Raw genomic sequence first — 17,110 nt, forward strand, 5'->3', positions numbered from 1 at the left:
GTCCTCTCCTCTAACTGTCATCACCTCTTACTGTCCTCTCCTCTTACTGTCCTCTCCTCTTACTGTCCTCTCCTCTTACTGTCATCTCCTCTTACTGTCCTCTCCTCTTACTGTCCTCTCCTCTAACTGTCCTCTCCTCTAACTGTCCTCTCCTCTAACTGTCCTCTCCTCTAACTGTCCTCTCCTCTAACTGTCCTCTCCTCTTACTGTCCTCTCCTCTTACTGTCCTCTCCTCTTACTGTCCTCTCCTCTTACTGTCCTCTCCTCTTACTGTCCTCTCCTCTAACTGTCCTCTCCTCTAACTGTCCTCTCCTCTAACTGTCCTCTCCTCTAACTGTCCTCTCCTCTAACTGTCCTCTCCTCTAACTGTCCTCTCCTCTAACTGTCCTCTCCTCTAACTGTCCTCTCCTCTTACTGTCCTCTCCTCTAACTGTCCTCTCCTCTTACTGTCCTCTCCTCTAACTGTCCTCACCTCTAACTGTCCTCTCCTCTTACTGTCCTCTCCCTCTTACTGTCCTCTCCTCTTACTGTCCTCTCCTCTTACTGTCCTCTCCTCTTACTGTCCTCTCCTCTTACTGTCCTCTCCTCTAACTGTCCTCTCCTCTTACTGTCCTCTCCTCTTACTGTCCTCTCCTCTAACTGTCCTCTCCTCTAACTGTCCTCTCCTCTAACTGTCATCACCTCTAACTGTCCTCACCTCTAACTGTCCTCTCCTCTTACTGTCCTCTCCTCTTACTGTCCTCTCCTCTTACTGTCCTCTCCTCTAACTGTCCTCCTCCCTCTAACTGTCCTCTCCTCTACTGTCCTCTCCTCTAACTGTCCTCTCCTCTTACTGTCCTCTCCTCTTACTGTCCTCTCCTCTAACTGTCCTCTCCTCTTACTGTCCTCTCCTCTTACTGTCCTCTCCTCTAACTGTCCTCTCCTCTAACTGTCCTCTCCTCTAACTGTCATCACCTCTAACTGTCCTCTCCTCTTACTGTCCTCTCCTCTAACTGTCCTCTCCTCTAACTGTCCTCTCCTCTAACTGTCCTCTCCTCTAACTGTCCTCTCCTCTAACTGTCCTCTCCCTCTAACTGTCCTCTCCTCTAACTGTCCTCTCCTCTAACTGTCCTCTCCTCTTACTGTCCTCTCCTCTTACTGTCCTCTCCTCTAACTGTCCTCTCCTCTTACTGTCCTCTCCTCTTACTGTCCTCTCCCTCTTACTGTCCTCTCCTCTTACTGTCCTCTCCTCTAACTGTCCTCTCCTCTTACTGTCCTCTCCTCTTACTGTCCTCTCCTCTTACTGTCCTCTCCTCTTACTGTCCTCTCCTCTTACTGTCCTCTCCTCTAACTGTCCTCACCTCTTACTGTCCTCTCCTCTTACTGTCCTCTCCTCTTACTGTCCTCTCCTCTTACTGTCCTCTCCTCTTACTGTCCTCTCCTCTTACTGTCCTCTTACTGTCCTCTCCCTCTAACTCTCTCCTCTAACTGTCCCTCTCCTCTAACTGTCCCTCCTCTTACTGTCCTCTCCTCTACTGTCCTCTCCTCTAACTGTCCTCTCCTCTAACTGTCCTCTCCTCTAACTGTCCTCTCCTTTAACTGTCCTCTCCTTTAACTGTCCTCTCCTTTAACTGTCCTCTCCTCTAACTCTAACTGTCCTCTCCTCTAACTGTCCTCTCCTCTTACTGTCCTCTCCTCTAACTGTCCCTCCTCTTACTCCTCTCCCTCTACTGTCCTCTCCTCTTACTGTCCTCTCCCTAACTAACTGTCCTCTCCTTACTGTCACTTCACCTCTAACTGTCCTCTCCTCTACTGTCCTCTCCTCTTACTGTCCTCTCCTCTAACTGTCCTCTCCTCTTACTGTCATCTCTCCTGTCCTCTAACTGTCCTCTCCTTAACTGTCCTCTCCTCTAACTGTCATCTCCTCTTACTGTCCTCTCCTCTTACTGTCCTTCCTCTAACTGTCCTCTCCTCTAACTGTCCTCTCTCCTAACTGTCCTCTACTCTAACTGTCATTTCCTCTACAACTGTCCCTCCTCTTACTGTCCCTCCTTACTGTCCTCTCCCTCTAACTGTCCTCTCCTCTAACTGTCCTCTCCTCTAACTGTCCTCTCCTCTAACTGTCCTCTCCTCTAACTGTCATCACCTCTTACTGTCATCACCTCTTACTGTCCTCTCCTCTACTGTCCTCTCCTCTTACTGTCCTCTCCTCTAACTGTCATCACCTCTTACTGTCCTCTAACTGTCCTCTCCTCTTACTGTCATCTCCTCTTACTGTCCTCTCCTCTTACTGTCCTCTCTCTTACTGTCCTCTCCTCTAACTGTCCTCTCCTCTAACTGTCCTCTCCTCTAACTGTCCTCTCCTCTAACTGTCCTCTCCTCTAACTGTCCTCTCCTCTAACTGTCCTCTCCTCTTACTGTCCTCTCCTAACTGTCCTCTCCTCTAACTGTCCTCTCCTCTAACTGTCCTCTCCTCTAACTGTCCTCTCCTCTAACTGTCCTCTCCTCTAACTGTCCTCTCCTCTAACTGTCCTCTCCTCTAACTGTCCTCTCCTCTTACTGTCCTCTCCTCTAACTGTCATCACCTCTAACTGTCCTCTCCTCTTGTCCTCTCCTCTACTGTCCTCTCCTCTTACTGTCCTCTCCTCTTACTGTCCTCTCCTCTTACTGTCCTCTCCTCTAACTGTCCTCTCCTCTAACTGTCCTCTCCTCACTGTCCTCTCCTCTAACTGTCCCTCTCCTCTAACTGTCCTCTCCTCTAACTGTCCTCTCCTCTAACTGTCCTCTCCTCTTACTGTCCTCTCCTCTTACTGTCCTCTCCTCTAACTGTCCTCTCCTCTAACTGTCCTCTCCTCTAACTGTCCTCTCCTCTAACTGTCCTCTCCTCTAACTGTCCTCTCCTCTAACTGTCCTCTCCTCTAACTGTCATCACCTCTTACCGTCATCACCTCTTACCGTCATCACCTCTTACCGTCATCACCTCTTACCGTCCTCTCCTCTAACTGTCCTCTCCTCTAACTGTCATCACCTCTTACTGTCATCTCCTCTTACTGTCCTCTCCTCTAACTGTCCTCTCCTCTAACTGTCCTCTCCTCTAACTGTCCTCTCCTCTTACTGTCCTCTCCTCTTACTGTCCTCTCCTCTTACTGTCCTCTCCTCTAACTGTCCTCTCCTCTTACTGTCCTCTCCTACTAACTGTCCTCTCCTCTAACTGTCCTCTCCTCTAACTGTCCTCTCCTCTAACTGTCCTATCCTCTAACTGTCATCTCCTCTAACTGTCCTCTCCTCTTACTGTCCTCTCCTCTTACTGTCCTCTCCTCTAACTGTCCTCTCCTCTAACTGTCCTCTCCTCTTACTGTCCTCTCCTAACTGTCCTCTCCTCTTACTGTCCTCTCCTCTAACTGTCCTCTCCTCTAACTGTCCTCTCCTCTACTGTCCTCTCCTCTAACTGTCCTCTCCTCTAACTGTCCTCTCCTCTAACTGTCCTCTCCTCTTACTGTCCTCTCCTCTAACTGTCCTCTCCTCTTACTGTCCTCTCTCTAACTGTCCTCTCCTCTAACTGTCCTCTCCTCTAACTGTCCTCTCCTCTAAGTGTCCTCTCCTCTAACTGTCCTCTCCTCTAAGTGTCCTCCCTCTTACTGTCCTAACTGTCCTCTCCTCTAACTGTCCTCTCCTCTAACTGTCCTCTCCTCTAACTGTCCTCTCCTCTAACTGTCCTCTCCTCTAACTGTCCTCTCCTACTAACTGTCCTCTCCTACTACTGTCCTCTCCTACTTACTGTCCTCTCCTCTAACTGTCCTCTCCTACTAACTGTCCTCTCCTCTTACTGTCCTCTCCTCTTACTGTCCTCTCCTCTAAGTGTCCTTCCTCTAAGTGTCCTCTCCTCTAAGTGTCCTAAGTGTCCTCCTCTAAGTGTCCTCTCCTCTAAGTGTCCTCTCCTCTAAGTGTCCTCTCCTCCCTCTCCTCTAACTGTCCTTTATATTCCTAAAGCTAACTGTCCAACTCCTAACTGTCCTCTCCTCTTAACTGTCCTCTCCTCTTACTGTCCTCTCCTCTTACTGTCCTCTCCTCTTACTGTCCTCACCTCTTGTCCTCTCCTGGAATAACTGTCCTCTCCTCTAACTGTCCTCTCCTCTAACTGTCCTCTCCTCTTTGACTGTCCTCTCCTCTAACTGTCCTCTCCTTTAACTGTCAAAATATTTTTTATGTCCTCAAACAAGGAAAAAAGTCCTCTCCTCTAACTGTCCTCTCCTACTAACTGTCCTCTCCTACAATAACTGTCCTCTCCAGCTTACTGTCCTCTCTCTAACTGTCCTCTCCTCTTACTGTCCTTCCTCATTTAAATGTTTCCCTCTAAAACTGTCCTCTCCTAACAGTATGCTCCTCAACTGTCCTCTCCTACTAACTGTCCCAGTCTCAAATCTCTAATGTCCTCTCTGAACTGTTTCCTCAAAATTTCTCTCCTATTTAGCTGTCCTCTCCTACATTCCTTCCTTTTGACCAGTGTCCCTCTCTCTGAAGACCATCCCAACACTGTGTCTCCTACCACCATGCTTCTCTGTGTGGGGTTCCTCTAAGTGTCCTCTCTCCTCTAAGTGTCCTCTCCCAAGTGTCCTCTCCTCTAAGTGTCCTCTCCTCTAAGTGTCCTCTCCACTAAGTGTCCTCTCCACTACTAGGCCGTAATATTCCTAAAGCAACACAGCCCAACTCTAACTGTCCTCTACTCTTAACTGTCCTTTACTCTGTCACTTACTTACCTTACCTTTACAGTGGCTTGCGAAAGTATTCACCCCTTGCCTTACAACCTGGAATTAAAATAGATTTTTGGTGGGGTTGTATCATCTGATTTACACAACATGCCAACCACTTTGAAGATGCAAAATATTTTTTATGGTGAAACAAACAAGGAAAAAAGACAAAAAAACGAAAACTTGAGCGTGCATAACTATTCACCCCCCAAAGTCAATACTTGTAGACCCACCTTTTGCAGCAATTACAGCTGAAAGTCTCTTGGGACATGTCTTTGACTAGGCCATTCCAAAACATTTAAATGTTTCCCCTTAAACCACTTGAGTGTTGCTTTAGCAGTATGCATAGGGCCAATGTCCTGCTGGAAGGTGAACCCCGTCCCAGTCTCAAATCTCTGGAATACTGAAACAGGTTTCCCTCAAGAATTTCTATGTATTTAGCGCCATCCAGCATTCCTTCAATTTTGACCAGTTTCCCAGTCCCTGACTATGAAGACCATCCCAACAGCATGATGCTGCCACCACCATGCTTCACTGTGGGGATGGGGTTCTCGGGGTGATGTGAGGTGTTGGGTTTGTGCCAGACATAACATTTTCCTTGATAGCCAAAAAGCTCAATTTTAATTTTATCTGACCAGAGTACCTTCTTCCATATGTTTGGGGAGTCTCCCACATGCGTTTTGGCGAACACCAAACATGTTTGCTTATTATTATTTTTTAAGCATGGGTTTTTTTCTGGCCTGGCCACTCTTCCGTAAAGTCCAGCTCTGTGGCGTGTACAGCTTAGTGGTCCTATGGACAGATACTCCAATCTCTGCAGTGGAGCTTTGCAGCTCCTTCAGGGTTATCTTTTGTCTCTTTGTTGCCTCTCAGATTAATGCCCTCCTTGCCTGGTCTGTGAGTTTTGGTGGGCGGACTCTCTTGGCAGGTTTGTTGTGGTGCCATTTTCTTTAAATGGCTTAATAATGGATTTAATGGTGCTCTGTGGGATGCTCAAAGTTTCTGATATTTTTTTATAACCCAACTCCGATCTGTACTTCTCCACAACTTTGTCCCTGACCTGTTTGGAGAGCTCCTTACTCTTCATGGTGCTGCTTGCTTGGTGGTGCCCCTTGCTTAGTTGTATTGCAGACTCTGGGGCCTTTCTGAACAGGTTTGTAAAAATATATACTGAGATCATGTGACAGATCATGTGAGACTTAGATTGCACACAGGTGGACTTTATTTAACTAATTATGTGACTTCTGAAGGTAATTGGTTGCACCAGATCTTATTTAGGGGCTTCATCGCAAAGGGGGTGAATACATATGCACGCTCCACTTTTCCGTTTTTAATTTTAAATTTATTTTTGAAACGGGTCATTTTTTTTCCATTTCACTTCACAAATTTTGACTATTTTGTGTACGTCCATTACATGAAATCCATTTAAAAATCAATTTAAATCCATTTTGTAATGCAACAAAATAGGAAAAATGTCAAGGTGGTTAGAGCATTGGACTGTAACTGAAAGGTTGCTAACTGTAAATGCCCAAGACTGACTAACTGTACAAATGCTGTCGTTCTGCCCCTGTACAGGCAGTTAACCCAACTGTTCCTAGGCCTCATTAAAATACTGCCCTTGTTCTTAACTGTCTTGCCCTAGTAACTGAATACTTTTTACTGCCCCCACTCTAATTCTGTATGGAACACAGGCCAACTGTACTGTCCTCTACTCTAACTGTACTGCCCTCTACTCTAACTGTACTGCCCTCTACTCTAACTGTACTGCCCTCTACTCTAACTGTACTGCCCTCTACTCTAACTGTACTGCCCTCTACTCTAACTGTACTAAACTGTACTGCCCTCTACTCTAACTGTACTGCCCTCTACTCTAACTGTACTGCCCTCTACTCTAACTGTACTGACCTCTACTCTAACTGTACTGCCCTCTACTCTAACTGTACTGCCCTCTACTCTAACTGTACTGCCCTCTACTCTAACTGTACTGCCCTCTACTCTAACTGTACTGCCCTCTACTCTAACTGTACTGACCTCTACTCTAACTGTACTGCCCTCTACTCTAACTGTACTGACCTCTAACTGTACTCTAACTGTACTGCCCTCTACTCTAACTGTACTGCCCTCTACTCTAACTGTACTGCCCTCTACTCTAACTGTACTGCCCTCTACTCTAACTGTACTGCCTTCTTTCTCCTCTCCTGTAACTGTCCCTCTTCTCTAGGTGTGCTTGGAGAAGATGGAAGATATCCAGTTGGCCATGGTAGTAGCCAGGCTGTACGAGGCTGACTATGAGAGCAGTTCCACCTGCCAATCCATCCTGTATGAGAAGGTTTTGGGCTGCCAGAGGGACGGGTCAGGGTACCACTGCACCAAACTACACCCGGACCCATTCCTACGCAGCATAGCCTTCTGGATCATGAAGGACTACACCAAGGCCCTGGACACACTGCTAGAGTGCATCCCCAAAGAGGATGATGAGAACCCAGGTGAGCAAGCATGGTGGTAGATCACACCCTCAGAGAGGACAGGGATGTTTCAGCTGAGTGCTGATGCTATATTCTAACTGGATTGATTTGCATTGAACTCTATCTACCTCTTACTTTCTCCCTATCCCTCCCCTTCTCTCTCTCCCCCTCCCTTCCCCCTCCTCTCTCTCTCCCTCTCCCCCTCCCTCTCCCCTCTCTCCCTCTCCTCCTCTCTCCCACTCTCCCCCCTCTCTCCCCTCCTCTCTCTCTCCCTTTTTCCCTCTCTACCCCCCCCCAGATGTGATGGTGAAGTCGTGTAACCCAGTGGTATTTAGTTTCTATAACTACCTGAGGACACACCCCTTGATCATCCGCCGCCACTACGCGTCCCCTGAGGGTGCTGTGACATCATCACTAGGCCTCACCTCGGAGAAGAGCAGCGTCGACGAGATCAACCTCATCGAACGCAAACTCTTCTTCACCACCGCCAACGCACACTTCAAGGTCTTTGATTTGTTTTAGTCAATCATTTAATAACACAATTCAACCACACATGGATACAATGCATTTAGAAGCATCGAAGATAACACAAAATTGACAAATTAAAAAACGATATTGTATTATACCTGTACAGTCGTGGCCAAAGGTTTTGAGAATGACACAAATATTAATTTTCACTAAGTCTGCTACCTCAGTTTGTATGATGTTAATTTGCATATACTCCAGAATGTTATGAAGAGTGATCAGAGGAATTGCAATTAATTGCAAAGTCCCTCTTTGCCATGCAAATGAACTGAATCTCCAAAAAACATTTCCACTGCATTTCAGCCCTGCGACAAAAGGACCAGCTGACATGTCAGTGATTCTCTCGTTAACACAGGTGTGAGTGTTGACGAGGACAAGGATGCAGATCACTCTGTCATGCAGATTTGAGCTTGAGTAACAGACTGGAAGCTTCAAAAGGAGGGTGGTGCTAGGAATTATTGTTCTTCCTCTGTCAACCATGGTCACCTGCAAGGAAACACGTGCCGTCATCATTGCTTTACACAAAAAGTGCTTCACAGGCAAGGATATTGATGCCAGTAAGATTGCACCTAAATCAACCATTTATCGGATCATCAAGAACTTCAAGGAGAGCAGTTAAATTGTTGTGAAGAAGGCTTCAGGGCACCCAAGAAAGTCCAGCAAGCGACAGGACAGTCTCTTAAAGTTGATCCAGTTATGGGATCGGGCACCACCAGTACAGAGCTTACACAGGGATGGCAGCAGGCAGGTGTGAGTGCATCTGCACGCACAGTGAGGCAAAGACTTTTGGAGGATGTTCTGGTGTCAAGAAGGGCAGCAATGATGCCACTTCTCTCTGGGAAAACATCAGGGACAGACTGATATTCTGCAAAAGGTACAGGGATTGGACTGCTGAGGACTGGGGTAAAGTCATTTTCCCTGATGAATCCCCTTCCGATTGTTCAGAGCATCCGGAAAAAGCTTGTCCGGAGAAGACAAGGTGAGCGCTACCATCAGTCCTGTGTCATGCCAACAGTAAAGCATCCTGAGACCATTCATGTGTGGGGCTGCTTCTCAGCCAAGGGAGTGGGCTCACTCACAATTTTGCCTAAGAACACAGCCATGAATAAAGAATGGTACCAACACATCCTCCGAGAGCAACTTCTCCCAACCATCCAGGAACAGTTTGGTGACAAACAATGCCTTTTCCAGCATGATGGAGCAACTTGGCTTAAGCTAAAGTGATAACAACGTGGCTCAGGGAATAAAACATTGATATTTTGGGTCCATGGCCAGAAAACCCCCCAGACCTTAATCCCAGTGAGAACTTGTGGTCAATCCTCAAGTGGCTGGTGGACAAACAAAAACATACAATTCTGACAAACTCCAAGCATTGATTATGCAAGATGGGCTGCCATCAGTCAGGATGTGGCCCAGAAGTTAATTGACAGCGTGCCAGGGTGGATAGCAGAGGTCTTGAAAAAGAAGGGTCAACACTGCAAATATTGACTCTTTGCATCAACTTCATGTAATTGTCAATAAAAGCCTTTGATACTTATGAAATGCTCTTAATTATATTTCAGTATTCCATAGTAACTGACTAAAATATCTGAAGACACTGAAGCAGCAAACTTTGGGAAAGTTAATATTTGTGTCATTCTCTCCTTTGTCCACGGCTGTAGTATAGCACTTATTATAAGGTGTAATGTGGCACGGCATTAAAAACTATAGTCATTGTATAGTAACAGTATTTTAAGATTAGTATCATTTTTCTCACCTTTTATAAATATAGGATAAGTGAATTAATCTAAAAGTAATATCACTAATAAAGAAATACATTGGGAGTAAGGCCCTGCTATAGACTAGTGTCCTGTCCAGGGGGTGTACTGTACATCAAACTGCCTCACCATACAGAAACAGGAGATAGACGAGTGTCCTGTCCAGGGGGTGTACTGTACATCTCGCTGCCTCACCCTACAGAAACAGGAGATAGACTAGTGTCCTGTCCAGGGGGTGTACTGTACATCAAGCTGCCTCACCCTACAGAAACAGGAGATAGACTAGTGTCCTGTCCAGGGGTGTACTGTACATCAAGCTGCCTACCCTGAAACAGGAGATAGACAGTGTCCTGTCCAGGGGGTGTACTGTACATCAAGCTGCCTCACCCTACAGAAACAGGAGATAGACTAGTGTCCTGTCCTGTACTGTACATCAAGCTGCCTCACCCTACAGAAACAGGAGATAGACTAGTGTCCTGTCCTGTACTGTACATCAAGCTGCCTCACCCTACAGAAACAGGAGATAGACTAGTGTCCTGTCCAGGGGGTGTACTGTACATCAAGCTGCCTCACCCTACAGAAACAGGAGATAGACTAGTGTCCTGTCCAGGGGGTGTACTGTACATCAAGCTGCCTCACCCTACAGAAACAGGAGATAGACTAGTGTCCTGTCCAGGGGTGTACTGTACATCAAGCTGCCTCACCCTACAGAAACAGGAGATAGACTAGTGTCCTGTCCAGGGGGTGTACTGTACATCAAGCTGCCTCACCCTACAGAAACAGGAGATAGACTAGTGTCCTGTCCAGGGGTGTACTGTACATCAAGCTGCCTCACCCTACAGAAACAGGAGATAGACTAGTGTCCTGTCCAGGGGTGTACTGTACATCAAGCTGCCTCACCCTACAGAAACAGGAGATAGACTAGTGTCCTGTCCAGGGGGTGTACTGTACATCAAGCTGCCTCACCCTACAGAAACAGGAGATGCCTGTCCACCCAAGCTACAGAAACAGGAGGCTTCTGCCATATGAGCGGTTTTGGCTTGTGGAAGGCTACTTCCTAATGTTACTAATAGTGTTATTCTGTTTTGTAATAAAGGTGGGCTGTCCAGTGCTTGCCCTGGAGGTGCTCTCTAAGATCCCCAAGGTGACCAAGAAGTCAGTCTCCTCGTCCCCCCTAAATAAAGGCTCTTCCATGGCCAACGTCAGCTCTAGCCAGCCCCTGGAGAATGGGAACCAGGGGGCCCTGGACTGGGCCTCTCCTTCCCCCAGTTAAAGCCAATCCTGCCTGGGATACAGAGGAGAGCTCAGCCACACTGGACTGGAGCCAGCCTCTGGTCAAAGTGGAGGACGATGGACTCCAGCTGGACTGGGGAGATGATAAGAACGATGAAGATGATACTGATGGGGGTCTGACAATGAAGAAGACTGATGTGGAGACCAAAGCTGACGAGGGGTCTGGGGGGGTGAGACCACCTGGGCTGCAGAAAGAGGACTCTCAGGTAGGGCTGGCGACATTATCAATATAACCACTAGTCAATATAATTGACTGTTGAGATTACTTTCAAAGAAAACCAAGTTGATACGTAAGCTCTGTGATAGTGGAACAAGTAGTGTTGGGAGTTCCTTGTCTGTTAACGTATCATCCAAAAAGATCATTTCATTTTTTTAACACGATAAAGAATTTTCTTGTTTATTGAAAATATCATATGTATCATTCTAATTAAAAATCTGATTTTTTTCTGTAAGAATATTATATAGGTATGACACTGTTAATATAGAGTTATTATGACAGTTAAGTGCTACATATTTCCAGAACCATCTCTGCTCTCAGGGTGAGTCTGAGGTGGACGTGATCGCAGAGCAGCTGAAGTTCAGAGCGTGTCTGAAGATACTGATGACAGAGCTCAGGACGTTAGCTACGGGCTATGAGGTGGACGGAGGGAAGCTGCGCTTTCAGCTTTACAGCTGGTTAGAGAAGGAGATAGGGGCCATGCACCGCATCTGCAACTACAAGGTACACACACACACCATCGGCCACTACAAGGTACACACACACACCATCTGCCACTACAAGGTACACACACACCATCTGCCACTACAAGGTACACACACACACACCATCTGCCACTACAAGGTACACACACACACACCATCTGCCACTACAAGGTACACACACACACACCATCTGCCACTACAAGGTACACACACACACCATCTGCCACTACAAGGTACAAGGTACACACACACACCATCTGCCACTACAAGGTACACACACACACCATCTGCCACTACAAGGTACACACACACACACTACAAGGTACACACACACACACACACCATCTGCCACTACAAGGTACACACACACACACACACCATCTGCCACTACAAGGTACACACACACACACACCATCTGCCACTACAAGGTACACACACACACCATCGGCCACTACAAGGTACACACACACACCATCGGCCACTACAAGGTACACACTGTTACGCACGCCTCTATGAAGAGGGAACGCAACACCCTGCTACAACTAAACTCTCCGTGAAGTGAAAGAGGTATGGAGTGTAGGTGCGAGTAAGGATGACAACAGACAGAATGTGGTACCGTTTACAAGGACTTTATTCCTTTACACGGTAATATGGGGAAAAGGGGCTGGATGGAACCAAAGCAAAGAAAGTAAATCTCAAAGCCCCCCCTCTCCTACCTTACCTGCCTAACCAATACTTACCTAATTTAGCACCACCTGGTGCCCTAACCAAAATACAGGGCCTGGTCCGCCCAGGTCTTACCTAGTGTGCCTAGACAGTGAATATACTACGGGTATATGTATGCCCGCGAGCCTCTTGCCTAAGCACTCCCTAGGTGCCTTCCCCTTCCCCCCTGGGAACAAATGAAACAGGAGAACAAATAATTTCTCAAACAAACTAAGAAACAAAGGACATCAAATAAGCTTTATCTGAGCAACAACCTCACAGAACATACCAACTGCTACCAACAACTAATATAGTAAATTATCCACAGCCATCAACCTCCTCTCTCAGCAATGACCTCCCTCACATTCAATCTCTGCAAATCTCCCAGCAATGATTCTCTGCAAATCTCTTGAACAGAACACTGGCTTTATATATAGCTTCAGAAGGAATAGGTAATTGGAGACAGCTGCGTCTTGACGAGGGGGCGGGGTCAGCTCTCCAATTTGCCATGGAGTCGACCAATCAGCTGCTTGAGGGATTTCAGGAAGCCATTTCCTGAAATAAACACATGCAAATACACAAACTACAACACATAAACTGGCGAACGTAACACACACACACACACACACTTCATCTGCCACTACAAGGTACACACACACAATTAATCTGCCACTACAAGGTACACACACACACTTCATCTGCCACTACAAGGTACACACACACACTTCATCTGCCACTACAAGGTACACACACACACACACTTCATCTGCCACTACAAGGTATACACACACACACTTCATCTGCCACTACAAGGTATACACACACACACTTCATCTGCCACTACAAGGTACACACACACACTTCATCTGCCACTACAAGGTACACACACACACTTCATCTGCCACTACAAGGTACACACACACACACTTCATCTGCCACTACAAGGTACACACACACACACTGCATCTGCAACTACAAGGTACACACACACACACACTTCATCTGCCACTACAAGGTACACACACACACACTTCATCTGCCACTACAAGGTACACACACACACACTTCATCTGCCACTACAAGGTACACACACACACTTCATCTGCCACTACAAGGTACACACACACACACACACACTTCATATGCCACTACAAGGTACACAGCTCCCTTTAAAGGACACTCAAGAGGGTTGCACATTTCTGCAAACTTTCCCAAAATGTCAGTTTACTTCCTGAATTGACTGTATTGAAATGTAATTTGACCCCAACCATGTCACCTACTAGATCCTAACCACCACGTCTCATCAGACATACTGTACCAGAACTGATAGAGTTGAATTAAACAGTATTTCCTGTATCTGTTACTGCTACAGTACCAGAACAGCATCAAGATCAAACCCTCTGTCCTCTTCTCTCTTCAGGTGACGGGAAGGAGGAGAGCCAGGAGCTGGAGAGATGGGAGGATGGAGGAGGAGTAGAGGACGTGTTGAGGAGTCACTGGGGGGTGGCGGGGGTACGGAGGCGGGGGCGTATGAGCGCCACCAGCTGGGGCGTAGGCGTCTCGCAGCCAAGCAGCTTCATGCTGAGAGGAGGAAGGCGTGGCTGAGGAAGAACCAGGCTCTGCTCCGAGTCTTCCTGTCCTACTGCAGCCTGCACGGAGCCAAGGGAGGGGGGGTCACCTCGGTACGCATGGAGCTCATCTTCCTGCTGCAAGAGAGCCAACAGGTAGGTGCTGAAGAAACACACACACAGGTCAGACTCTCTGTCTCTCTCTCTGTCTCTCTCTCTGTCTCTCTCTCTGTCTCTCTCTCTCTCTCTCTCTCTCTCTCTCTCTCTCTCTCTCTCTCTCTCTCTCTCTCTCTGTCTCTCTGTCTCTCTCTCTCTCTCCGTATCACCTCTCTGATATATTCTTGCTCTTCTCATCCCCTTGTCTCTCCTTTCTCTTATTCTCCCCTCTCCTCCAGGAGACTACAGTGAAACAGCTCCAGTCCCCCCTGCCCCTCCCCCCACCACCCTCCCCCTCCTCTCAGCCAGTATCGCCACCACCAAGACAGTGATCTCCAACCCTGTCCTCCACCTTAGCAACCACATCCATGACATCCTTCACACCATCACACAGATGGAGCTGCCTCCACACCCTGACCTCATGGACGACAGGGTATGTATGGGTCTGTTAGTACGACAGCCTGTGGGTTCAAACTGATCACACATTTAAAACACACTACTAAACTGCCAACAGAAATGATTGTCACAAGGAGTCTTCATTCAAAGATAAATCCCCACACAGCAGACCTTTCTGTCATAGTCTCATGTTGGCTATTCATCTAGAAATGGTTTGTTCCTCCATGAGATGAGATGAGTGTAGTTTGTCTCTCATCTCTCCAGGTGAATCTCCTGCACACCCTGGCTGCCTCTCTGTCTGCCTGCATCTATCAAGCCCTGTGTGACAGCCATAGCTACAGGTGTACACACACACACACACACACACACGTTTTGATGACCTATGGTTTGAGTTCATACTGTCATTCCCTGTTGAGATGAATTGTCATGACTGTCTGATCCTGACCTTGGCTCTTTCCCATGGTACCTTGCAGCAGCCAGGCAGAGGCCAATCAGTTTACAGGGATGGTGTACCAGGGCCTGCTGCTAAGTGAGAGGAGACGGCTACGCACCGAGAGCATCGAGGAGCATGCTACACCCACCTCTGCCCCCGCGCAGTGGCCAGGTACACACACAGCTCTGCCCCCGCGCAGTGGCCAGGTACACACACAGCTCTGCCCCACGCAGGCAGGCCAGGTACACACCCACCTCTGCCCCCGCAGTGGCCAGGTACACACACAGCTCTGCCCCGCGCGCAGTGGCCACAGTAACAGCTCTGCCCCCGCGCAGTGGCCAGGTACACACACAGCTCTGCCCCCCCAGACAGTGGCCAGGTACACACATGCTCTGCCCCGCAGTGGCCAGGTTGCCCCCACGCAGTGGCCAGGTACACACACAGCTCTCCCCGCGCAGTGGCCAGGGAACACACAGCTCTGTCCCCACACAGTGGCCAGGTACACACACAGCTCTGCCCCCGCAGTGGCAGCCCAGGTACACACACAGCTTCCCCCACACAGTGGCCAGGTAACACACAGCTCTCCCCCACACAGTGGCCAGGTACACACACAGCTCTGCCCCCCGCGCAGTGGCCAGGTACACACACAGCTCTGCCCCGCGCAGTGGCTAGGTACACACACAGCTCTGCCCCCACACAGTGGCCAGGTACACACCCACCTCTGCCCCCGCGCAGTGGCCAGGGTAACACACAGCTCTGCCAGTCACAGTAAATGAATGTCTATAAATGATCATCTGAGCAGACAGCTGAATGGACAACATGACTGCAGGGTTGCTGAATCTGTCAACAGGTAGGGAAAGAGGAAAGGGGAGAGAGGACAGGGAGGGGACAAAATAATTGAATTGAGAGAACAGACAGAGAGAGGACTGATAGAGGGAGAAAGAAACACAGAGAGAGGACTGATACAGAGAGGACAGACAGAGATGACTGACAGAAACAGAGAGACAGAGATGACTAACAGTGAGAGAGAAACAGATGGTACTCAGTAATAGCAGCTTAGCCTGTGGGGAATCAGAAGGAGACGCTGGGATGGATGGATGGTTCTCTCCACTGTACTATGTAGATAACTATCTAATAATATCATTAAATCAGTCTAATGTGGTTCTCTAACTATCTAATAATATCATTAGATCAGTCTAATGTGGTTCTGTAGTAGATAACTATCTAATAATATCATTAGATCAGTCTAATGTGGTTCTGTAATACATAACTATCTAATAATATCATTAGATCAGTCTAATGTGGTTCTGTAGTAGATAACTATCTAATAGTTTCATTAGATCAGTCTGTGGTTCTGTAATAGATAACTATCTAATAGTTTCATTAGATCAGTCTGTGGTTCTGTAATACATAACTATCTAATAATATCATTAGATCAGTCTAATGCTGTTCTGTGTTGTACAAAGACATTATACAGTGCCTTGCGAAAGTATTCGGCCCCCTTGAACTTTGCGACCTTTTGCCACATTTCAGGCTTCAAACATAAAGATATAAAACTGTAATTTTTTGTGAAGAATCAACAACAAGTGGGACACAATCATGAAGTGGAACGACATTTATTGTATATTTCAAACTTTTTTAACAAATCAAAAACTGAAAAATTGGGCGTGGAAAATTATTCAGCCCCTTTACTTTCAGTGCAGCAAACTCTCTCCAGAAGTTCAGTGAGGATCTCTGAACAATCCAATGTTGACCTAAATGACTAATGATGATAAATACAATCCACCTGTGTGTAATCAAGTCTCTGTATAAATGCACCTGCACTGTGATAGTCTCAGAGGTCCGTTAAAAGCGCAGAGAGCATCATGAAGAACAAGGAACACACCAGGCAGGTCCGAGATACTGTTGTGAAGAAGTTTAAAGCCGGATTTGGATACAAATGTTAGAATGGCCAAGTCAAAGTCCAGACCTAAATCCAATCGAGAATCTGTGGAAAGAACTGAAAACTGCTGTTCACAAATGCTCTCCATCCAACCTCACTGAGCTCGAGCTGTTTTGCAAGGAGGAATGGGGAAAAATGTCAGTCTCTCGATGTGCAAAACTGATAGAGACATACCCCAAGCGACTTACAGCTGTAATCGCAGCAAAAGGTGGCGCTACAAAGTATTAACTTAAGGGGGCTGAATAATTTTGCACCGCCCAATTTTCAGTTTCTGATTTGTTAAAAAAGTTTGAAATATCCAGCAAATGGCTGCTCCACTCTCATGATTGTGTCCCACTTGTTGTTGTTTCTTCACAACAAAATACAGTTTTTATATCTTTGTTTGGGTGCCTGAAATGTGGCAAAAGGTCGCAAAGTTCAAGGGGGCCGAATACTTTCGCA

The 17,110-nt window shown here is 47.2% G+C and overlaps 2 protein-coding genes across 2 annotated transcripts; both read left to right on the forward strand.

Annotated features, from left to right (window-relative positions):
• Window positions 1-6,948: 6,948 nt before the first annotated feature.
• On the forward strand, window positions 6,949-10,747 carry LOC135536826 (dmX-like protein 2; the record flags this gene model as incomplete). The annotated part of the gene is made up of 3 exons (XM_064963076.1): window positions 6,949-7,213; window positions 7,491-7,696; window positions 10,571-10,747. Coding segments are annotated over 3 exons (648 nt in total), but the record flags the coding sequence as incomplete, so codon positions are not given.
• On the forward strand, window positions 10,745-12,568 carry LOC135536827 (dmX-like protein 2). Its single transcript, XM_064963077.1, has 3 exons — window positions 10,745-10,973; window positions 11,306-11,488; window positions 12,563-12,568. The coding sequence occupies exons 1-3, from the start codon at window positions 10,890-10,892 to the stop codon at window positions 12,566-12,568; spliced, it is 273 nt and encodes a 90-aa protein (XP_064819149.1). The 5' UTR covers window positions 10,745-10,889.
• The last annotated feature ends 4,542 nt before the right edge of the window (window positions 12,569-17,110 follow it).

Source organism: Oncorhynchus masou, unplaced genomic scaffold, assembly GCF_036934945.1.
Source record: "Oncorhynchus masou masou isolate Uvic2021 unplaced genomic scaffold, UVic_Omas_1.1 unplaced_scaffold_6681, whole genome shotgun sequence".
In the NCBI taxonomy this organism is placed as follows: domain Eukaryota; kingdom Metazoa; phylum Chordata; class Actinopteri; order Salmoniformes; family Salmonidae; genus Oncorhynchus; species Oncorhynchus masou.

Excerpts from the sequence above, each read along its gene's own strand:
- LOC135536827 (XM_064963077.1), top strand. The coding sequence starts at position 10,890 with ATGAAGAAGACTGATGTGGAGACCAAAGCTGACGAGGGGTCTGGGGGG. Across the intron at positions 10,974-11,305 it reads TGCAGAAAGAGGACTCTCAG|GGTGAGTCTGAGGTGGACGT; the intron begins GTAGGGCTGGCG and ends CTCTGCTCTCAG.